Raw genomic sequence first — 25,291 nt, forward strand, 5'->3', positions numbered from 1 at the left:
CCACCACTACAATTGCTGATCGTGGTATGCAATGCATATTTATGTTTTTAGAGTAATGGTAGTAGCGCTACGTTAGAATAATAGGAGGAATGGTGGTAATCGCAATTATGACAGTACGCCGCCGCCCATAGCGGTGCTGCAACAAGATAGAAATCAGTTATTAAGCATGGTTATTTCATATAGGAAAGGCTACAGGGACATCACACCCCACGTCGAAAGCTGGCGTAGCCCGTGTCAGCTCGCGCAACAATAATCTTAACCGGAAAACGTTCGCGGGGAGCACGTGCTTCCCGTCGCTAACACGAGCGCCTTATCATCAATTATGTGAATCGGATGCTTCTTTTTAGCTTGTTCTTTATTGAAACGTATGTTGTTCTGTATGTTGTATGCGTGATTTCAAAGAATGTACGCACTGTTCACTTTACTTTGCTGAGGGCGGCTTGTATCCTCCGCCTTACGGGGCTATGAGCCATTACATTTTTGTGCTTGCTAACGGGGGTATGCGCCATTGATGATGATAGTTTTTGTTGACGGAGAACAAAAATACACGAAACTCTAACCATGTACGGCTTCGCTTGATATATATATATATATATATATATATATATATATATATATATATATATATATATATATATATATATATATATATATATATATATATATTCCGCCCCGTCACTCATGTGCAATGATCGTGGTGACATCGAGGACTGCCTCTTCGAGAGGTAAAGCGTGCACAAAAGATGCGACGGTACGACAATCTTAAAACTTACCTTTCATCTATAGCTAGCGCGCGATAACCTCTTGTATAAGAACTACGAGGCGCATTTTCTGACCTAGCCCGCGTTCTAGAACTTCGTAGAAGTGTTTGGTCTCATCCGTCCGAAGTTCAGGCATATATATTCCGAGGTATCGACAATGGTGGCGTCTTTCAACTGCATGCTGCCAGCAAAGAGCCCGCGCCCATTTGCTGCTTGCAAAGAGCCCATGTGGCGGAACTCATAACCACCGCCGAAGCTCTTGCGAACTGCAGAAGCATCAAGCCTTAATTGACCCGGCTTAAATGACGAGCGCCTCGAAGAGTCGCGCGTCATCTCCGATCGGTAGACGCTGCTTATGCACGTAAGGGAGGTTGTGCGCGTCGATATTATCCGCTGCCTCTCTTTGGCGCGTTTGGCCAGTAGAAGCCGTGGGCGCAAACTTCATTTTACCTGGCTTCGACGCGCGTATAGTTAGATGTCACCGTCATGCATGCCACGTCGGTCGCGATCTTTGGTCGCCCAAAACAGGTGCGAGGCCTTGTATACCGTAGATTCCAGCTTCGTCGTCAACGCACACGTCAGGTCTTGTTCCGTGCAGTCTCTCGAGTCCGTTCGCTCCAACAAAACTTTGGCGAACGCAGGATAATCGGGCCAGCTATGTTGCGGATGTCGTCCTCAGGATATGTAGCACGCTATGTGCCGCAGCCGCCACTGGCGAGCAGAATCGTCCGGTTGGGCGCCGAGCTTCTCCGGACACACCACTGAGCACACACACATACCCGTTCATTTCACATTGATCAGCCCACGCCTGTCGCCTGTCGATCGCGTCATCCACGTTGTCTCTCGCTGTAATCATTGAAACGTCGTCATATACGAACCGAGAACAGGAAAGCGGATCGCAGTAGTTCACGACACGACAATTGCGGAAGCATTCCGCCTTGACACTGAGCACGTTTAGCGCTTTGTGAACATTCCTATCGGCTGATCCTATAGATACAGGATACTCACGGCAGTTTCTGCGAGCGTAGCTGCCAACTCAGTGCTTTTTCTCATTGCGACCCTTTCTGTTCTCCCCTTCTCGTTCCTTCCTCGTAGTACTGAACAGTGATCTCCACTGCAATCGAGATCAGCCGTGGAATTAGTAGTGCTGACCGATGTACAAATGTCGACCGCGGGCGCACACTGCGCGGTGAGCATGGCTTTCCTTCAGAGAAACCCACCAGCTTCCCTGTTTTGACAGCTTTCACTGCGTGTAACTGGCTTTACTTTTTTTTTCTGTTTACTCTTTCTGTCTATATAGGTTCGAAACGGCAGCGTCCTAAGCTTTCTCAATCAAACGCGATAGGAAATTTCTTTCGAAGGCGTTTTTGCGGTCGCATGCACTTCTAGACACTGGAGTGGCTCTTTCTCTCAGTGCGTACGTGCGCGTGTGTGTGCGTGTGTGTGTTCACGCAAAGAATTTGATTTGCGACACACGACGGTAAGGCAATCCTCAACACAATTTTGTCAGCGACACGCTTTGCTCTTCGCTCATAAGCACTGCTTCCAGGCGAATGCCTTAGATGCGTTCAGATCACTGAATGTCTGCACATTCTTGTCAACGCGCCGGATAAACATGCCGGCTCTAACAGAATGGTCGCCGCCTACTTTAGTCCTCGTTCCTGGTAAGAAGGAAGACCAGGATGTCGCGAGGTAGCGAGGAACGAGACAGTTCGCAATAAAGAAGGGAAGGTGACAGACCATAGCGCAATTGATAGCTTCTATAGTATCATTATTATTACTACTACACCGCCTCTTTTCTTATTGTTCTACCGACCGCTTCTTGGGCTATCCTCCGTTGCTGATATGATACCACCCTCCGTTGCTGGTATGTGTCACTGTCTGGAATCATCACCACCATCATCATGTTAGTATACGCCTTTGTCCGCCTGTATACGATGGAACCTGTTACACTTCAACCGAGGGCCTCTTCAGGCCTCACAGCGGGCTGCACCGGACCGACGCACCCAGCTTCAACGTATACTGCGTCAGTTTCGTCCTTCTTTTTACGCTGGTTGAGCGATCGGTAACACACAAATATGCAGCGCTACATCGACTTGGGCTCCCAATCGTCGCTTCAGCAACAGGCACATCGTCTTTTTTTTCCTTTAGCAACTAGTTAAATGTTTGAAACTGGCTTGACTATGTCCGTCCATCTGTCATTCCGACCATGCCGACGTGTCGCTGTCATCATCATTAGCGAGTTATATCGTCATCGGACCACCTCCTCATCCTCAGCTTGACTTTCGCCATAAGGCGAGGAAAAAAACAAAACGGCACAGGCTTCGCATAGTCATCCTTTCCAGTATGCAGTCATGCCACGCACTCCGAAAGCGTATAGCACCTTTCGATAGTGCTTACCTGCCCGTGCACTCCAACGAAGACGACAGCGCCAACCGCTCTGGCCCACTCGAGGCAGTCGAAAAAACACACGCCGCGGAGTTTCGAACGCTTGGCAGAGTTTCGCCTCCATCAAAGCTGCCGCGGCTGGCACAGCGATTTCTCATCGCGGGCTTACGCGTGTGCCGACGCCTTCACGACCTCGCATGCGTAGCCTTCTTTCGTCACCTCGCTCGACCCCCCCCCCCCCCCCCAACGCTCCCCAACTCAATTTTTTTTCCAGTTCAGCGCCGTCATGACACAGAGCCGCTAACGATGTGCACGGTCGCAAACACCTCAGCACAAACCTTGCGCATCACAAAGATGCTTGCTCTGAATAAGTCCTTGCATCTGCGAGCTATACATAGAACAAAGCGGCGCCCAAGCACAGTTAGCCTGAACCAAAAATATGAAAAGAAAGAAACCACGCTAGCCATCGTCTGTTTCCTTAGGGAGAAAGAGATCAATTTCGATTGTGTGTCACCTTGTAACTACTGGTCACACTTTTAACTTCCTGCACGACCACTACGCGATTTGATTGTTCTCGTTAAAAAAATTAAAAAAAAAGCACTTAGCCGCTTTTAGCAAGCCTGCAACCTTCGCATTCAAGAGCTTGACGTCCGTTATGTAGATCGCAATTCCGGCAATACTCGTTGTGACGCAGACGTTCAGTCGCGATCGCCTCTGTCCCTTGTCAGTGACTCCCGAGTTGAGGCTGTCTTCGACTGTAGTCGACATCACTGCTCTTAATCGGCGCCAGGAGGTGACACCAGGAATTAATCGCACCTCCTCTCACTATTTGATCCCGCTTTGCACACGCTCACTTTTTGCCGCGCGCACCATCGGCAAGCGTCTCAGTTGAAACTTTGCGAACAGCTCCTGGTCCGCGAATGGCGTACATGTTTGAAGGAGTAAAAGCAAATTTTACTAGTGATGCTGCAGCGAAGCCAATAGTGCCCTTCTTTCGCTAACATATAATTGGCAGGCCTCACTGCATGCGAGATATTAAACAAATTTTAATGAGCAAATTACTTAATATTCATGAATTAACATTTGAAGTAAATACATGAAGGCACGCATTGCAGTTGGCGCATTGAAGTCGGTCAGTGCTAAAGAAAGAAACATGTAAGAATCTTGACAGCCCCACTTTCAGGAGCATAATCAGCAGCAGCGGCACAGTGATATGTTCGCTGCAGGACGAAGGCTCCCATAGCCGTGAAGTTCAGTTGCACTTTTATTGCGCCTACTCAGTGGCGAGCAAATGTACAGAAGTAGAGAATCACTCCATTCGCTTCATCTTCTCAAATTACCGTCGAACTGCGAGTGTCACACAAACGAAGAACTCTCTTGGTATTCCATTACTTTTTCTTCGTCGCAAGCAATCCCGCATTTCCCCTTTTCTACAAGATATACTGTAATAGCACGGCTCTTCACTCGATTTGGATTCGCCCAGCGCCCTTTCTTTCAGTCTGCCGAGATCAACATATCCCGATATAACACCGTCAGATGTTCGCGGTCATTCTTCGCACGAACACCCAATAAATGGAATAATCTATCCACATCAATAATTAACATTCGCGACCCGCTTCTTTCTTTAAAAATGACATGACTGACATTATGTAAAAGTGCAATTCTGCCTTCGTTTTTTGCATGAGAGCGTTTTATTGTGTTGTAATGATGCCTACTTATTCTTTCACTTTGTCTAGTGTACTTTTTCATGTATTGTGCATTTTTGCCATTTTATTGTACGTTCTACTGCTTGTAATATACATTCTTGGTTATGTGCTATATTTGCTGTTCTTTTTTCTTCAGCTTTCTTTTTTTTCCTTTCTTTTTCTTCACCCCTCCCCTCCATAACCTGTTCACACGTACCTTGAGGGTAATAAATATGAATGAATGAATGAATGAATGAATGAATGAATGACCACTAATCCCGCCCTACCCTCCCACTTCACCCCCAAAGTGACCTGAGAAGCACTTCCGACGCCCCTGATATTCACTCATGCGTGCAGAAGAGACAAATACGTGAGCCCGAACGGTGCTGCACATCCCCATGTAACAGGGCCCAGCTGACCTTGAGCGAAGCCGCAAGGGTACAGTGCGTATACACATACTGCGTAACTTGCGAGCGCCGGCACTATTGATGTAGCAAAGGCGTCCTGCGGCGAGGGCTCCGGTCTGCGTATACGCACGCATACGGGCGCGCCAAACAAGCGGCGATCCGGCGACGCCCACCCAACCCGCCGTGCACGCCTTGCACTCGCCAAGGGTCTCCCGACCGATATGCGCCCTATTATTATCTCGTCCACTCGAGCCACTCTCACGGACAGCTCTCATTCACGGCTCTGCTGGATCCACAGGACTGATAGCCGGAATCGCTCATATCCACTGTGCAGACGAGCGTGGCGCAACTCAGTGCCATCCAATATGGCACTGCACGTGCGAGCGCCGGAATTGGTTGCGGCTCAACCACGTCACGCCTCGTCCGCGGATGGAATCGGCTGTTCGGCCCGTCGCGCGAATCCAGCTTTCCCTAAAAAGAGGGAATGTCCGGTAGCAGTTTTATATTCGAACCGCGATCACCTTCTGGTGTAATTTCTACTTTTGCGAGGGGGAAAAACTTATTGAAAGCGATTCTCCCGGCTGTCATTAGGTCAATCTGTCATTCACCCGACAGTAGCGCCTGTATACCTACAGGGATGATCCACTAACAAGGTCAACTTTCTACCCTATATGAACACAAAGCTGCCAAAGGATGGTCGATGGTATATATAGCTCAGAAGGTAGAGCGACCACCTTCGGAAAGGCGTTGGTCTCAGTTCGATTCTCCCGGACTAAGACGAATTTTCCTTCAACTTCAAACCATTAAGCTTGAGAAGACCGCACGAGTTTCCCTTGGTACGTTCGTGCTGCTATATCGTGCGGATGGCAATTTATTCCTTCTACAAATCTTCGTCCACATTCAGGGATTCCACAGAACTGGCTTGACATTTCCACTTTTTCCGTGACGCGGCGTCCCGCGCGACGCCTAGCTATGGAGTTGGTTCCGCGTAGCTCAGAGGAAGTGGGGCTCACGGAAAGTGATATCCTTGAATGCGAATTATTGAAAACACGTTCGCGAGTATTGAACGGCAGCCCGGCCTCCCTGGAAAATGCTAGAAGAGAGCACAGAACATGTCTGCGGCTTGTACGATATGTACAGACACCCTCCGGCAGGACCCGGTTTCTTAATTAAAATCCTTGAACAAGTATATTACCGAATCGTTGCCTCGTATGCCCAACATTCCCATACTCCGCTTCTGCACCCAATACGTGATGCGCGCAATTCGGACATACATGCAAACTGATGACAAACTGCAGGGGAATTCACAGTTGTGCTCAAACCTTGACGGTAATCGCTAGAAATGTGGCGACAAAGGAAGTCCGAACGAGGTACTTCTCTTTAATGCTAATATTTTTTCTATACACAGTACATATTCAACATTAAATGTAATATTTTCTACATCTATTATGTCCAGTGTTGCCATTTTAGCGACTTTGTCGCTAGGTTTAGCGGCTTTCTTGTCTGTTAATTAAGTGGCATTTTTTTCTAGTTTAGCGACTAGCGACTTTCTAGCGACATGAGTGAACAATGGGCGACATTTTGGCGACTTCGAAATTAGAAAAGTTGCTTAGCAAACATTTTCACAATTTCGCCATTAGAGCGAAGCAATGCATGTGATAGCAACATTTTAGAATATTACACGATGTGCAAGACTCGTGCTGTAGTGGTGGTATGAATTAAAGTAATGTAAGCTGACTAACTAAAAACAAGCGTTTGTGCTAGGGGTCCTCTGTTTGAATCATGGATGCCATCGGACAATTTTATTTATGTTCACTAATTAAAGCCAACGTCTTTCTTTCTTAGCGACTTTACCACCCCTTTTCCGTATCGGGTATGTTTCAAACCTCTTTCCCGGACCGATCCCGGAGGTAGTGCACAGCCGCGCCAATACATCGTTTCTGTTATTGTTTCGTACTTCTTATATTTAAGTCTGAGAAGACTTAAGGTAAAAGGCGTGAGGTGTCGGTATTTTGTTCCATGACGTTTGTCTGCGGGTTGCCATCCTTAAAATTATGAGGTCTAAGTTTGTCAAGAATGTAATACCTGGTATGAGCAACTTATGCGATAGAATGGTGTGGCAACATGGCCCGCATATACCGCATGTCATATAGCATGGCATGGCATACAGCATAAATATGCCTAAATATATACGAAACCTCACGGCGGCGGGAAAATTCGATTGGAGTGTGTATGTAATTATTACTATTGCAATAATAAAAGGCTTTCTAGAACTCACTTTTACAATTGGCGACATTTTAGCGGCTTCGAAGTTAGGAATTAGAAAAATCCTTCTACAGAACTCGCTTCATTATTCAAAAGCTACACGTGAGCGGGCAAAAGTGGCTGTATAACGCTAGAGTCCCTGAACATGATGAAGCAATGGTCGCCTTCACATGATTCACAGTGTGCCCACAAAATACATCTTTGCTTTATTTTATTTTATAGTTTACTAAAACAATTTGAACAAAGTAAACGCCCGCTACACACTGCTGGTAAGTTTACTGATTATTCCTCTCTCATACGGACCCTAGACAAACGCGAGACGTTTCAGTAAATGATTAACGTTATGCTAGCGTGGATTATGGTATTCAAAAATGTCTACGTTAGCTGAAATTTACTCAAAAGCTTTAGCGACAAATTTTAGCGAAGTTGCTGTAAAATTCAGCGAAAATTTAGCAACTTTTTCGGCTCACTTTAGCGACACGCTTCAAAAAAAAAAAAATCACGGCAACTCTGGTTATGCCTAGTGCAACGCGCTCGTGACTCCTCCAGCTCCGTCCCCGCGACGGAGCAGTAACCCGATGTTTCACGCGCGCGACATACGGTGCATCGGCGCGACTCCACCAGCGATATTTCACGCCGCATATATCTTTTCCACTCGAGAAGGACCCCGGCGCAGAAAGCGCCGTTCGGTTCCACGCGCTCCGTAAATGTACGTACGAGGAAGCGTGGCTTTATGCCCATGCTTGTTTTGAAACGAACAAATGGCGCAAGTTTTGCTGTGTGGCTTCAAACCAATCTAAAAATTAGACGGTCGGATACGCCCGGCCATTCGACGTAAAGGGGAAAAGTTCTTCGCTGACGGGCACGTTCACCGCGTGAAAGAAGTCGCTGGTGTGACTGTGCTGGCGAAGTGTCCCTCCCAGCAAGGCAAACACAACTACAGCGTATCTCTGGACATCAGTGCACTCAACTATCACATTATGCTTTGATCAAGCAGCTCAATTTAGTGTGCAAGCATGGCTGAGCTTATTAGGCGTTAGGCGCAGGTGTTCTTGGCCAACCATTTAAGTTACCGTAGACAGAACGGGTTCTTCCGTGGTGCTCTTTTGACACGCTTGCAAAGCCTCTTTGGCCAGCCACGGATGACAAACGCCATATCTTTTCGAATTGCTAAAAGGCTCGTTTAGACAACTTGCACAAAAATTGTATTATACTGCTACGTTCTTCCAAGCAATCGCAGTACTTAGTTCACAACTGCCGAGGCACCGGCACGACCTTGAGCCGCTCCGGCCGCCAAGACTCGGGTGACCGTATCCGGCAACCTGAACCCAAGCAGAGCCGCACAGCGTGAAGCGCTCAGCGACTCGCGCAAGCCAGAACACCTGCAGCCACCACGCAGTATGCTTCGTAGAACAAAATAAATAGCTCTAAAGATAAGGAGAAATTAACAAAATATGGAAGTCGGATTCCCGGCAAGAGTCTTTGTCGACCGAAAACTTCAATCTGCTGACAATAATTTCTAGTGCGATCCTCCGGGAAGGAAGCGCGAGCATAAAACCACGGCCGACCAGTAGAGTCGGAGAGCAGGCATTCCTGCGCGGCCGTTACAGTCTGACGCAGCGATACCGCCGTCCCCACGTTTTCTTTCCTGGGCAGTTTTCGATGTCTTGCACATTAGCCATTGCAAAACAGCGGCATGAGAACGTTTACCTGCAGGACGGTGGCGCACGTGGTTCACAAGTTTCGAATCACACGCGGTCATAACGACAACACGTGCGCCAGCTGGATTCTTCGCCGTCGACTGAAGTTTGATCAGTGCCAGAGTTGTGCTTTCGACGCTACAGGTGGCGCGGCAGTCGCCGGGAAACATGGGGAAACTACACTGTCAAAAAAGAGTCTGCGATAACGTTAACAACACAGCTGTTACAAAAGCAGCGTTATAAGCGCCGCGCACTCGATGATGAGGCGACGCTCAGGAAACTGCATACGTGGTCTGGCGTCGAGCATCGCACGGGTACGCTGTTTACTACGACTCGCTTCCCTGCGCCTTAGGCCAACGAGTCCGGTGGTCGGCTCTTCAGAGTCAAGACTGCAAGGCCCTGTACAAGCATTTGACCGACCGCTGTCATTTGGTTCCCTTTCCCTCATCTGCTCATCCCATATCTGAATTATCTTTCTTAATCGCGCAGGGTAATCAACCAGAACCACCCCCATTCAACCTCCCTTCCTTTCTATACGACCACCCTTTCTCTCTGTCGAGTCCCCTAACCGCATAGCCACATGCCGGAAATGCCAGCTCCGTCCGTCAACAGAGCGTTTATGGATTCCCATTGGTGTACAGGTTATTCGGCACGTACACAGCTACGTACGTGCGCGCGGGTGCGTTTCTCTCTCCAAGTGCGCATACGTGCTCTATATATATTTCGCCATCTGCTTTACTATCCGTAGTTTTCATAACATCCGCGTCCTTCTGTCGTTTCTCTTCTCTGGTTCTATTTTTGTGTGTGTTTAGTCTAGCGCCGCAAGTGACTCGCGCCCGAAAGATCATGGTTCACACAATATGGCGAGGACGTGATGTTTAGACGTGCAGCGGTAAGCGTATACATGTACACGCCCCGACAGCGCATGCCGTGTCACGTGGAGGTCAAGGTCAATGTCGATTTACTAGTCATCGCAAAGGCAGTGTGTACACCCCGTGTGTGCGCATCGTTCGGCAAAAACAGGTCGCCGTGTACAGGAGCGATCCATTTGCGCACGTACGTCGCGTGCACACAACGTGCACACGCTAACGGTGCACCGAACTAGTGAGACTATAATACCGAGTCGGTGGCTATGGCGTTACGCTGCCGAGCACGAGGTCGCGGGTTCGATCCCGGCCGCTGCCGCCGCATTCCAAATAAAAGCGCAACGCAAAAAACAAAAAACTCGGCATACCGTGCATTGCGTGCACGTTAAAGAACAACATTGTACCGGAATCCCCCACTGCGATCTGCTTCATAATCGGATCGTGGTTCTCGCACGCAAAACACAGCAATTTAATCTGGAAACGAACATAATGCAGGCTCTGCTATACGCAGCCTGCAGCCACACACACAAAGTAGCGCTCTGTTGGTGTGAGTGCGGAGCCGCAATTTTGATGACTTGATCTCACGTGCGGGCGGCAAGCTCACTCGTTCCAAGTATGACTGCGCTGATTACGTATACGCCGCGATTTAACGAGGCAACGAAAACAGACCCGATGATTATGTGGTTAAACGGCCGAGCCAGCCGGTTTAATAGTTGCGCCATTTAAGCGCACTTAATAAAGTGCAAGAAGTAACTTTTCTACGACTAGGAAGCGTCAATCCTCCAGTAATGAACGTATTTTGCTTCACAGGCAACGGAAATGCTACAAGCGCAAATCTGGGCGCCAAGGCTGCCGCTTGAGATGTGCAATGACACAACATGCGATTTCACCGTATCACGACTATACACAGAGTCTTCTGCAGCTCAGGCAGCCCCAGAAAATTACGACGGATGCGAACAGCCTATGTAGACCTGCGCAGAAATAGACAATAGGTAGATAAATTTTGCTCTTCACTTCGCAATACGAGTTTTGAGTAAGCGAGAAATAACTGTAAATAAAGCGTAAGCAGCAATAATTAGCCGATGGGCAAAGTATGCACGCGCGAGCTACGAAAAAATTGCGAACGCGGGGAACGCACATGGAAACCTCGAGCAAGCCGAAAACGGCTCGAGGGCAGAAATAGATCGAGAACTTGTGACCGCGGCAAGAAATCTATGCTCGAAACTGGGAAAGTGCACAGCAGGCTGCAGCGATTGCGAAAAGGTAATGGACGTGACACTCCTCCCACTATATATGCCCGCGTGCGGGTATACAGCACTCATACTTGAACAAAGACTAAATGAAAACGATAAAGAAAGGCGCGGAGGCCCGAAACAATTCGTCCTATAGCTTCCCATATGCAGCAGCAGGTTCTTCGAATTGCTTGCGCAGCAAGTATTCCGGCGAGAGAACATTTTGTTCTGTGCATATAGATTTGTTCATCTGTGTATGTTGCAAATGTCATTTAATCCACGCACGCATATGCTCCGCGGAAGTCCGCGCGTGTGAATGTGAGTCACGTTGTCCCCTCGCCGCAGCTTCTTAAATTAAATTAAATTATAGGGTTTTACGTGCCAAAACCACTTTCTGATTATGAGGCACGCCGTAGTGGAGGACTCCGGAAATTTCGTCCACCTGGGGTTCTTTTAAAGAACCCCAGGTGGCCGAAATTTCCGGAGTCCTCCACTACGGCGTGCCTCATTATCAGAAAGTGGTTTTGGCACGTAAAACCCCATAATAATAATAATGGACCATTATGTTTTAGTGTGGCCTCCTCCAGCATCCTGCGCCTAATATCCTGAGCACCAGGCCACAGCCACAAAGGTGGTGGGTATCCGCCATAAATTCAGTAACTGGGCACTTAGCACACGTTGCAGACTCTCAGGCCCAGGTGAGAGCAGGTGAGAGCAGGTGTCAGGGCCACACCAGACCAAATCTTCCGAAAACAAACTTCCCCCGCCCGTGAAGCACGGACTTCTGAGCTTGGAGGAAAGCTCGGGGGTCAGAAGGAAGGGAGACTGGTGTGGTGTCAGATAAAGATGGCGAGTGAGCCATTTGGTCGGCCAGGTTGTCAGTGTCCCTACTGTGTCTCTGGATCCAACGCACTGCAACATTGGGTGCAACGAGTGGACCTGTTGCGGAGGCACTGGGAGGATAGCGAATTGGGGAGGCGATACCGAAAATTGTGCTCGATAAGACCAACCGCAGCGAATCTTTTTTTTTTTGGGGGGGGGGGAAGGGGGGGGGGCGTAGCTTCAGGTAGTGCAGAATAGAGCAGCCTCCGCGTAAGATTTTACGTTTGAAATTACGAGTGGGTGCGTCACAAGAACCTAGCAAAAAAAAAAAACACACACACATTTTTTTATATAATAAAACTGGCCGAGACGCCGCCATCGCACCGTTTGCCGGAAATGACGCGTAATCCTGCACGTTGAGAACCAACGCGGCTCATCGACACGACCTCCGAGATCGCGAGGCGCCCGCGGCGTGCTGCAGATCTCGGAGGAGGCTACATACTGGAATTTGCGTCACATCCACTAACCAGCAGGTGCTCGCGTCGTCCGCTTAGGTGCCATTTAAAGGCAGACAATAAGAAAATGATACTCTTACAGACCCCGCAGCTTTGCCAGGACTGCTTTAAAAGTACACCCTACTCGTTTAAAAGCGACTGAGGAAAAGCGAAATTTTGTTGCAGCTGACCTTCAGATAAAAAAAAAATAATACCTGGAATACTCGTAGGAGTGCCCTCTCGTTGTCGGAACGCTGTTTCCATTGGTAATGTGAACAACAAAACATGCCGCTCGCTATACCTGTGTTAACTATGCCGCTGCTAAGCACGCAGAGACAAAAACATGACACAAAACATAAAACAAACACCGCTGCGCGATCACTTCCTTGCACTCTCTTTTTACTTTCCGACTGGAATATATAAAAAAAAATGAAAGAACGGGATTACGCTCATACACGTACTGAAGCGACTGTCCTCCGTATTTACAGAACTCATCAGGCAAAACGCGTCCAAATTTACCGCGTACAGCATAAGCGATTCGAGGCATGTGTCCTTGTTTAACCTCGCATGAAAATAAAACAGGCTCACAATTTGCCCGGCGGGCACGCACTATATATACACACACAGCTAAACGCGCGCCTTACCAACGCTGGCTTTCGTAACAGGCGCAGAAACCGGTTCGAATGCGAGTTCACTCGTACGACGCGTTTCGGCGACGACCGTTTCCAGTTATTAAATATACGTACGGCATTGGAGGGAAAAGTGCACATTCTGCTGGACAGAAATGCGTAAAGCAGCCACTCCTTTCGTCACCACTCAGAAAGCAACCTGACGTACCCCCCGCCCATTCCACCCAACTAATGTATCAATTCCTTTAATAGTTCCGCATCAACAATATTGTTACTTCCTTTTTCCTCTTTATCTTTATTTAATCCCCGTAGACAAGCAGGAACTCGAATCACTTTCGCCCCTCAGTTGCTGCCGTATAGGACAGGACTTCCGCACTATACTTCCTGGTTTATTTTTCCGTTTCGTCGGTATGACATTAATGAATGAATTAATTAATTAATAGTCCAGCGGCATAACTTTGTGATAGTTAACTTCAGCGCATATATAGGGCGATCATTTTTAAGTTTTATGGAATTATTAAAAATCGCCTGTTGCAGATAACGTAATTCCAGTGCTTGAGCTGGATTATTCAGAGAGGTGGACGTTAATTGCACGAGAAATCGAAACACATATCCAACTAACAAAAAAACACGAATTATATTTCAATTTAACTACTTTACGACACATATTGCAATTTACGTATTGTAGCCGGTGAATTTGCAAGGCGTATTCACTTCGAATGAATTTCCAGAATGACGCCAGTTTGTAGATATGCGCCATCAAACTTGCCCTGAAAATGCATTGTTGTTTTACTTGCTTTTCTTTAACAAAATGTTATTTTGTTAGAATTGTTTAACAATGTTGGAAGAGTGTTCAATTGAGATAACGTAGACGACGCACCCTGCGCTCTCCACCACCATCACCCCGACCAAATTACTCTTCCATTGAAGTAAGTGACCCCAGTTATGAACTGCACTGGCTATTGTATTTCATAACGGGAGCATAGTACCCTAAAACGAAAGACAGTTTGGGGTGCTGTCCTCTGACATTGCCACAGGAATTCCACGTGAGGTCTCGAATTTCAACAGGGTCTGTTCTTGGCCAGTTGATCACTTATTATTGAGTAATTATTAAATAGCATTCTATAACAATAACGAAGGAGAAAAGTTCCAAACTGACATCTTTTGAAAACTTTCCTCCAGAAAAAAAAAGCACCAAAAGATACGCGAAATAACGCACAACACATTCCGTCGTAATGAATTTCGATTTTCGTTTTCTTTACCTTCAGAAGAAAAGTTTCGGAAAAAAAAGCGCACAGATCTCAATTAGCTGCACGCACAGATTTGATTATATTTGGCATGGTATAAAGGGATTTGTCTAGAGGATGTCCAGCGAGTTGTCGGGACATTACTAGGACGACGACGCGAAATGCAGCTGCAAAGTATGTACAGTGATATCTCAGTTTAATAAAATCAAATTCTGCGAATGCTTTAGTTCCGCTTGATTATTATTCGCTATGATTCGCTTTTCGCTTGATTACTAAAATAAATAAATTTGACCTTCTTCAGGGACAAGGAAGGGCCTGGCCGCCTCTTTGCAGAGCCGACCTCGGGACCACTCCACCTCGAGGAAGAAGAGAGCACCGGTCCCCATCCCCCATAGAGCACCCCTTTTCTGCCGCAAGGCTTGGCCTATTAAACGCAGAAATAAAGACGTATTAAAAATTACTTAATTAATTATTACATTGGGTAATAATTAAATAAAAGAAGAAATTGCAAGAATATGTATCAACACTAACGGCGGAAACCCCTTCGAAAAGGTCAAGGTGCAACAAAGTCAGCATATGACTGAGGTATACACAAGTTTGTTTCAGAACCCCGAATGAGACACTGACAATTACACACGGTGATGTGGAATCAATATTCACCATACGTGCCAGCATGTTCAATGAAGCGTCGAAGTGCTCCCGTTGCTTTATTATGCACCACTTTTGGTGGCCATGGGCCTAGGGCAAGTTAAAGAGGACGATGTGAGTCAGGTCTTTCGGTTCCTCGATACACATCCACAGAGGCTCGCCAATTGGGATCCTCGAGATATTTAAGCAACGTCTCTCCCGACTTAACAAAGCTCGAGAGGGCCGCACGAGGGGTCTTGTGCGGAATATATGGGGGAAATATCGGTATGCCGGGTTCCAGTTCAGGCAGCGTTGTTTCAGGGGAACAGACGCCGTGGTCCTACTAAGAACGTTTGCGCGCTCCCATGAAGGAGCACAAGAAGCGCTTGATGGGCTCGCTGTCTGCGAAAGTGCACACGTAGGCAAGAATTACGTTTAACGCGACAGCGTTAAGGAGCTCGTGTCGAAGAAGAGCCAGTGTCATCGGCGTCGGCGGCGTTGGCCGTGAGCGATAAATCCCGGCAGGCACTTCATGAATAAAAAACAACTTGCAAGATGGGCTGGGTGGGAAACGAACCAGGGTCTCCGGAGTGCGAGACGGAGACGATACCACTCAGCCACGAGTTTTTTTTTTTTTTTTTTCTTTATTGCCGACTTCAACACGTCAGTTTACAAATCAGTCCGCGCGAAGAACACAACACGTATGTTAAAAAGGAAAACGTCACCCTCACTTGGGGTTACGTGATGAGATTAAAATTCACGCATGTGTAGCAAAGCTTCCATTCTTGGAAGCCACTCAGGCACTGGGTCTTGTATCTTGTAGCCTTCAATAGCTCTGCTAACAGATTCACAAAAATACTGTCTTATGGGCCTGGCATCAATGTCTGCGTGGCTGGCCGCCATCCTGGATCGCCAAATACTGTGCAGGCCCAATGTTCGATGCTTCAAAGCAGTACAAAAGCGCCTCTAGTGAATGCGGTGTTGCCTTAGAAACGAGCCGTAGAAAGTTATACTGCGGTGTATAACGGTAATTATGAACATGTAGCTTACAGAAGTCGCAGTTCCACGAGTAGCGAAGTGAATTTCCGCTACATTTCTTCTGCGCTTTCCGCACAGGCAGAGCCATCTTACGTTTTCGCTCTATAATTAATGTAACGCTATTCGCACGAGTGTTTTAAGTGTTTTTTTTAACCAAGCTATCCATTCAAAGTGATAATTATAGGGTCCCATCGACTTCGTTAAATACGTTTAACTGAATAACAGGTAGCGCTGCAAATTTAGTGAGGGTCATTCGGCAGTTCGTACCTTCTTCTTTTTTTTTCTTATTTCACGCCTACCTCTGCAAACTTCAGTGTATTGATTAAATTTCAGAATATTTCTTTTCTATTTCTGTCCGAAGAATTGTCATTCCTTATAGCGCACATTCCTTATTTCTTCTCAATGTGTTTCCTTTTCTGTTTTCTTTTTCTTCTTCTGCGAGGGAACAATTAGGAGTAGATTGGGGAGGGCTGCCGGTGGCATACACGCCTAACACGTGCAAGAGCTAAACACAGAAACTTCGACGTCACGAAATAACTCGGGTTCATACCACCCTGTTTGCGACAAGCTAAGCGCCACGCATGCATGGCGTGTTGGCCTCAGAAACACGGGACTTCCGGGAAGTTTCGCAAGTGGCGCGATCAGTAAGAGGATCGTCAGCGGCAAATCGAAAATCAGCGACCGCTAAGCTGACTAAGCGTTGCCCTGCGTGTGACAACCAGCGACGAAGTAATCGTCGCCGAAACTGCCCCGATAAAGCGTGACCGCGGAAGCGGCTTTAAGGCCCAATGCAGCTTCGTAGCTTTGGCCGCGATTATATTCTACGTCTCAAGAAGCACTTTGGCTGTGCGCTAATGTCCGCCGTTTTGCCTGCGCTGGCGTTCTACCTTTTATGGCGCTCCCCGCAGCCGACGTTATCTTTACGAACCGGTAATATAACTAACATTCTACCCGGCAGACAGCCACAGAGACCGTATACATCTTTCGAGCACGAGTACAATCCGCGTGCCTAATCCCAAATGTAATACGGTATAGCCCCACTGATTTGGCTTGCCACAGGACCGAAAGGGAGAATTCGAACGTAACAAGCGGGAAAATGTAAGAGCCGGGGAACCAGAAAAAAAATGACAGAAGACGCAGTGCGTTATTCTTTTTCTCCCGATTTGAATATCATTTGCTCCGCCAAACTTTGTAACAGAAGGCTCAAAAGATATCGGATTGATGTTATCGCATATATATATATATATATATATATATATATATATATATATATATATAGTCCAGCTGTGGACGGCGACGGTAATGGACGATGATAATTACTGACAATGACGGTGATAATTGATTGATCGATAATGGTGACGATCGGTGATGACGAAGATAATTTAATTTCGTGGGTAACAGGTGAATATTCTAGCACACTCTATAGCTGCGGTGATCGCGACACGCCGTGGTGCTGCATGAAATACATGCGCGCGAACCAAATTCTCATTCCAAACGAAATTCTCAATTAAAGAAATATAAACTTTACGTGAAGTTCGTTTGGTAATAAAATGAGGCTTACTTATATTATACGGTACACGCATGTAATACCGCTTGCATCTGGACGCACGGTCAACTTAGGTGCTTGTAAATGAAAAACAACTGCTCGCGCTGTAAAGTTATCTGGCTCACCATGACAATTACACTAATGAAACAAGAAAAAAAAAGATGAGCGCTGGATTTGTTGTGTGCAGCAATCCTGCAGTAATTAAAATCATTCGGAACTACCCTCACTAGCTTAGATCAATTTTTCTTCCTCGAGACTCCAAAGGGTTGTAATCAAACAGAAAAGAGTATTCGACAATTCTGAATAGCACGTGCATTCCATAATCGAAAAACAAGGTCTTCGATTTGCATTCGAAATCAGCAGCCATATATATATATTTATTTCCTTATTTCAGCCAGGCCTCCAGGTAAGCGGTTCGAACTTTGCTTCCATACAGTTTAGTGGGAGCTTATTTTGCTTCATCCTTCTATAGCTGAGGTAAGCACCACTTCTCCTTCGTCTTCTTGAGGAAAAGTTAGACGCGAGAGTGTGGTTATGAGACTCACAAAAAATGCTGACGTTTTAATATTCCTTCCTACGCTACCACGCGTTATAGATGTAACGGGAGCCCCGACCTCCCCCTACTGACAGCTTCCAAGTGTCACACGCCGTGTGAAACTTTGGAAAGTATAACCAAAGCCCAAATGTGTCCTTCCGGACATTCATCTGGCGCCCAGAATGCGACGTCATCACAAATTTAAATTGCGAATGACAATTAATTATAATTCAGGCAAATGGTTAAATGATTGGGTTGTTAGATCGTTGCTATCTGTAATTGGTTATTAAAGTAAACAAGAAAAAAGGTGAACTTTTTACGGTCGGTCTGTGACAAAATAAGTCATCAAACACACACACACACACACACACACACACACACACACACACACAGGTACGAATGGGAGCTGTCAGTTAAGGAGAGAATACTCCAGTGACCCATATATATATATATATATATATATATATATATATATATATATATATATATATATATATATATATATATATATATATATATATATATATATATATATAAAGACGAAGCGTAGTCATACATAATCTTGCAGCAGCTTAATTTTGTATATACATGCATACATATAAAGCATAGCATATAGAAGCGGCCCGCCAACGTATAGCGAACCGCAGCGCTCGGTCGGGGGCCGCCGTGTCTCGAGGCCGTCGGAGCGCACATGGGACGCATCTCACCCCTTGCGAAGGCGGACGCCTAATTGAACACTGCGCCCGCAGACTAGAAGCCGTCGTCGTGTTCAAGGTCGGAAATTTAGAGCGCGTGCCAATTGCTCCAAGGGAGCGACGAGTCTCGCTAACGCTGTGCATACGCTGTTGCCCGCAACGCCCGATGAAGAAGTGCTCTGCACCGAGAAAAGGCGAGAAAAAGAAAAGGATAACAAGAAAACAACCGTATGCGAAAACGAAACTAGTGGCTGTGCCCGCTACAAGCGGAAATACAATGTATAAACCACGAAACGGGCATAAGACGGATATAATACAGTGCGTTGGAGATCGGGAGAAAAAGAAATAGTACATTTACCTACTCTCAGAGTCTGAATCAACCCGTCCTTATCACTTTCGACGACTACACCGGCACGTGCAGCAATTGGTCGCGCATGAAATCACAAATTTTCACCTACGTGTAACGCTTCACTGCGAGGCAGTAGTGCGCTGCGAGCAGGCCAGTTAACAGGAAACTTTCGCAATTTCTTTCTCTATGCTTTCGCTAGAGATCAAATAAAACTTGCGTACAGCGTGGCACAAGAGCCACGGGAAGAGTGCACGGAACGACTTATGTGTCGCGGCTGCACGGTCAATTATTGATGCACTTTCTTCCCGTCTCCTACAGCCTTTAATAAAATGGAGCTGGGAGCGCGAAAATATTCGAAAACTGATGCCGCAACGCGCAAAATGCATTCATAAAAGTTCGCGGCGGCAAACTTCAGCGGAATAAAAATAAGCAGGGGTGAAACTATTTTTGTCTCGTTGACGCCACAAAACGTGACAAATCGAAACAAATGCGGTTAAAGATAACAATGGAAGATAACTTAAGCTTGCCTGCACATTACGGCGTTGTAAGTTCATCGTCCTTAAATGTATTTTGTTTCGTTATCGAAAAAGGAGCAACTGTTAGTATTGCAGCTGTTCCGGAGTCAGCGCCGTCCCCCGGCACGAAACCGTTATATCAGCTGACAGCGTGGTTATACTTTTTCTTGTGCAGACCAAAATACCGCGCGAATATCGGTTGCTAAGGTTGGCACATATGTGGTTATTCATCAGATTAGAATTCAAAACTTAATTCACCTGGTTTTATGCGCACTATACTCGCTTCATAAAGCAAGGGTTCCTTACCTTTGAGGCGACAGATCGACCTCCGCGTACCGACCGCACCGTTTCGGACTCTACGAGCTCCTGAGTACGAAACTGAAAGCAATGCGAAACTGTCCGAAGTGAGCGCTAAAACTGCTTGAAGAGAGCGGCTAGTTCAGTATGTTGCAGAATGCAGAATGGCGCGGTTGAATGTGATACGAAGTTGTGGGAATATGAAGCTCCATAAATTTCTCCTTTTTTTCCATGTCTTGGACATTGTCTACAAAGTTGTGCAGAGTGTTGACGGACACGCACAAGGCAAGTACATACAAGCGTCACATTTACTTGCGCCACTGGAGCAGCGGGTTTTTGCCACTCGCCTGCGAATCCAAAACTAGGCCTTCTCCATGGAGGTGTGCAGCTGTTCGCGTGATTCCGCGTCTCTAGTGCGCTGGTTGTTAGTGCGGACTGCTAATGGGTAGCGACGGACACGCAGACAGCAATGAACGGTACACAAGCGGAGACAAGCGCGGAAGCTTAGATTCGGCAACCGCGTACCCGAAACTGCGGCAAATCGATAGCGCTTCTGCCACTGCTGCGTTTCCATTTTCATGCCTCACGTGCTGACAGATGCCAGCGCTTTCCGAAACCACATTTCACCGGTAACCTTTGTTTACAAACTTCGTGAAGCAGCTGTACCCTATTTATCTGTTGGCGTATGGTCAGACTACTACATTACAGCTCGCGGAGAAAGTGCAGTGTGGCATCCTGGTCGCCGTGAAAGTATCGACCAAGCAAGCGGCGGTAGCTGGCGCGAAATGGTGCGTGCGTGCGTCTGTCTGTCTCTCTGTGTGTGTATAGCTCAGTATCGGGTTTTCTTCTTTTTTTTTCCCCCAGCGTGGTAGCACCTCGGTGGTCGCCGAGTGACAAAATCGCCGTGTTTGCGTTTTTGTTTGGTTGTAAATTAGCGGCGCGATCTTGACAATTCCTTGCTCTACTAGGTTGGTTGAGTTTAATTGAAGTGCTGTATGGATCGCGCAGGGCGATTGCGCGCGGAATCGCGAGTTTGTTACCGTGGAATGCAGACGTTTCTGGCCGCACTTTGCTTATATCGGTTTTGATGTTGGATCCTCTACTGCCGGGCGAGTTGCGGCGCGCACTTTCTATATTTTCCGGTTTGAAAGACACGTTGCGTAGCGTCGGCTCGCCGCTGTGCATGCGCTGCGGCATGCCACTTCGATTGATGAGCAGCAGCATAGAGCCGTGTTCTCCCTTTCTTTTTTTTTTATCCTGCCGTTGACAAATTTACCGCACTGATCTTTTTTTTTTTCCCTTTTTTGACGCGCCCGGGGTGACGTCGAAGCGCACCAGAGAAACCCTGCGCGGACGCTTCCGCGTCTCGTGTTCCAACTTAAGTGCCTCGGTACTCGGAACTGGTCGTTTGAAACTGTTTATAAACGGTGCAGTCTGGGAGGTCGCTTACGACTCGAATATAATATTGTTGTCTGTCACCTCCTCCTTATAGACGTGACCTATCAAAGCACAGATAATGTGCTAATACAATGACGGTATTTACCGACAACGCCTTTCATCGCGTTCGTGCGATTCTGTATTTTTGTAATAGATTCAGTGGCGTTGCGCTAAAAGCCTGATGTTGTAGTGTTTGCGTTTAACGTTACGGTATGTCGTTCCGATTACTTGCCGTTACCTTCTTACCTTGAAAAACGCGGATACTGCGACTTTAAAAAGTGCGTGGGATTCGCTCTTGAGCACGTAATTTAAACGGCAAGAATGTGAAACCTCAGCGCTTCGAAGTACCTTTCCTTCGCACATTTGTTTGTATTAAGGCCAGCAGTCGACAGCGCCATTGAGTTTTTGTTTCGTAGGTCTTCGTTTTATTGTTTGGATGTTCTACCTCTAACGTCTTTATTACTTTTTTTTTCTTTAGGCAACCAAGACTTGAGGTTGCGAAATTTTACATGTCATTCACATTTTGTGTGTGCTTTGTGCTTTCGATTTTTGTTTTATATGCAGAGTGATTAATGCTGAGTTTACTGTTTTTGTATCAGCATGCCTTGTGAATGTCACCACTCTTGTGAGCTATTGATAAAGAGTAAAAATTTACAGCATGGTAGCTGTGTACATCTACATGGCTATTTCAGTAATTCACGAGACTTTCCATATTTTCTTCCCATCGCGGTATCAAAAAGATGTGCTTTGTACATTTTTTTAATTCATGCTAGTTTGCAGGTGTCATCTGTTGAGACATTGCCATTGTGTGACCTTTGTAGTTCTGAGAATATTCATATTCCATTGTGTGTGGGATCGCATTTCGTGTCCACTTCCATAGGCAACTTGTGTGCCGAGTTGAAAACCGACTGGCTCCTATATTTTAAGGACACAGCAATGCAAATTTCCAGCTCCAGATCGGTGCACAAGCTTTCAGCTGTTGGAATACAGTGCTTAGAACACCTCTGTACAATAGATCTTTTTAATCTTGTAAACAAGTGAATTCAAGTTTGCAAAGTTGCATATCTATCTAACTGTTAATAATTTTTTTCTCTGTAATGTTTCACTTACAGTTACACCCCTACGGTGTATTGTGATAGTCAAATTCATAATGTCACTGTTCAACAATGAACAGTGTTGCTGATAATGTGCGAAAAATATTTCATTTTGTTACCTACTTGCTACCAGCAGGCACGTTAGGATTTTTTTAAGGTGAGAGGTACATTGGATATGCTTAAGCAACTGCAGATTTTGACAGCATAGATTAATGGTTTCTGCTTATCTGAGCCTGTTCTTCCATGCAATTCTTAATTCTTCGTCTGTAAAAGGAAAAAAAATTGTCATCTACACTAATTGCAGCATGAAGCTACAAAGGAAACCCATGCAGGTTTCTCGCAATGACAGCCTCGCAGCTGAAGAAAAATTCGCCCTTGTCTGGGATTCAAAACCCAGACAAGTGTGGTTCCGGGGTGGTTGCTCTGCCATCTCACCTAACCAGGAAGCTAGCAGATCGCAGTGGGAGGGCACTTGCATACACTTTCCTTCACCTTGTGGGCTTCTGCAGAACTAACTTGCCTCAATTCCTTGTAATTTAATTTGTAGGTTAGCTCAGCCTGATTTGTTACAAGAAAGTTTTTGTTTTGATGATTTCTTTGTTCAGTTATGTCACACATTTTTCTTTTTTCTACCTGTTGTCTGAACTTCTTTACTTGGCACATGCCTTGCAAATTTGCTCTTTATTGTCTGCTGCACACACTGCTTGCACGGTATAAAGTAAGCCTGCCATATAGGAGTACATCCACATTGCTGTTGCTGTTCGCACATAATGTTGCATGCAAAAACTGTTAGTAAAAACAGGTTGATCTCTCTTTCCCTTAAATTTATTTTTGACATTGTTTTGACCTCTGGTAAAGTGTGCGGGTTTTGTATGACCATGTGTGGGTTGGTTGAATTTGTCTGTTCAGGATTTATTTATCTTGCCTACCTTGTTGTTTGTTTTCCGTTTGTCACTGTGAAATAATTTTTGTTGTCTGTGTTGTTTCAGGGTTTGTGGAGGCAGGTAGTGACATCAACGGACTAGTCGATGGTGTCCTTGCACAAATTTCAGAGGTGTGTAGTCCTCAGTCGTTGACTCAGCTCCATCCAACTGTGTTGACGTGCGATGAAGCCTTCTGTGAATCTAAATGCTCTCCACTTCTTGAGAAATTGTAACTTTATTTTTTTAATTGGCATTAGAAATTTGTTATAGACTGCAGTTTTTAAGAGAATGTTAAATTTCTGACCAATTTGTGGTTATAGCCAGTAACACCGCACAACACTATGCTGTTCGCTTATGCTAGTGTAGGCTAGAAATTCGGTTATCAGGCTGCGTAAATATTCAGTATTGTTTTGGATGCCAGTCTAGAAACATTTTTACCAATTGTACCTTACTGCCTAAAAGACTTTTATTTTACACACCATGTTGCTGTGCTGCAGTGTTGCATTTGTGCATGAGCGCAGTAACGAGTTACAAAGACAACAGTGGCCTAGGGTGGTTGCTTGGGCTAGTTGGTAATTCATGATAAAAATTCATTTTTAACAGCAGTGATTTCTGGATACCTTGAACTGTTTTGCGAAAGGAGAACGGGGTAAAGCACGCAGGAGATTTCAAACAAAAGAGACACAGGTGCACCGGAAATGTTAAAATAGATCAGCAGGAAACCATAAGGCTACCTTGAATACTGGTTCATGCTGCTATTTTGCCTACAGCAAGGTTCTTGATTCAGGTTGCGCACATAAAAAGAGAGTTCCTCTTTAGCTCTTTCTGTATTGAAGGAAATAAAAAGGTGTACCAAATTCCCCAGAGATTTGCAGATACATGGCCTTGTGACGGCTATACACATCAGTGGCAGAGAAAGGGCTTAAGGTATTCCGGTTTGCCTTTTTGCAAGCCTCTTTGAGCTGTCAATCTGGCAGTCTAGGCACTTATAACACAACTAGATAAGGCTCATTTCACCTTGGAAACTGCTGAGTGAATGTCTTCACCGTTTTATCATGACAGACCGTGCATACGGCTTACGAGCTCCATGTTGATAAGCTTTGACTTCTGTCAGCAAGCAGAAAAAAGAAGATTGCTGTAAACCAAGAAAATAATTTTTTTTTTAATGCAAGGAAGAAAACCTTGAACCACTTCACTTGGAGAAATGCCACGTCCACCCTTTGGAAATGATTGGCGACATTAATGCAATTAGCAACTTTTCTTACAATGGGTGTGTAATTGGTGATTATCTACTTTATTTGAGCACACAGAACAAAAATACTCATGAGAGTGAGCTTGTACACTCGGCTGCAAAAGTTCGTGGGACACAGGTTCCACAAGAAATGTGAATATCTGCTCTGTCAAGGCATGGCACTACAAACTTAATTGCTCACCGTGTAAGTTGCATGAACTTCTGCTAGAGGAAACCTTGAATTCGAGGTTATATGCACAGGCTTTGTAGGAATTCAGTGTTTGCGCTTATCCTGTGTCTTTGCTTCTGATGGTTGTGTCACTCTCCTCACTTCAGTAGCACTTTTTCCAAATTCGGGCCCTGGGAAATTTATTGTGTTGTGCTGGTTTTAACTTGGGGAAGACAGCCTGTACAGATATGTGTGACTAAACAAGGACACTTCAGAGCTACAGAGTTAGTGGAATACACACAATGTAGGCTTTTAAACAAGAGAAGTGCTTGGAAAATG

The 25,291-nt window shown here is 46.0% G+C and overlaps 2 protein-coding genes across 6 annotated transcripts in view; one reads left to right on the plus strand and one right to left on the minus strand.

Moving 5' to 3' along the window:
- LOC135914096 (monocarboxylate transporter 12-like) overlaps nt 1-20,168 on the minus strand; it is a 58,599-nt gene extending 38,431 nt beyond the window's left edge. Inside the window, exon 1 of one of the 2 annotated variants that reach the window (XM_070535430.1) lies at nt 20,108-20,168. The gene's annotated coding sequence lies outside the window, so the exon portion shown is untranslated. The remainder of the gene's footprint in view (nt 1-20,107) is intronic. The other variant, XM_070535431.1, reaches the window with a different exon arrangement.
- A 58-nt stretch (nt 20,169-20,226) lies between these two features.
- The window catches only part of Tmem131 (Transmembrane protein 131), a 96,867-nt gene continuing 91,802 nt past the window's right edge, over nt 20,227-25,291 (plus strand). The window contains exons 1-2 of one of the 4 annotated variants that reach the window (XM_065446853.2): nt 20,227-20,383; nt 23,619-23,683. In XM_065446853.2, the coding sequence (XP_065302925.2) occupies nt 20,263-20,383; nt 23,619-23,683 (186 nt within the window). In that variant the 5' untranslated portion in view covers nt 20,227-20,262. Of the gene's footprint in view, nt 20,384-20,974; nt 21,067-21,170; nt 21,208-23,618; nt 23,684-25,291 lie in introns of those variants that run through there. The other 3 variants (XM_070535427.1, XM_070535429.1, XM_070535428.1) reach the window with 3 other exon arrangements.

Source organism: Dermacentor albipictus, chromosome 3, assembly GCF_038994185.2.
Source record: "Dermacentor albipictus isolate Rhodes 1998 colony chromosome 3, USDA_Dalb.pri_finalv2, whole genome shotgun sequence".
NCBI lineage: Eukaryota > Metazoa > Arthropoda > Arachnida > Ixodida > Ixodidae > Dermacentor > Dermacentor albipictus.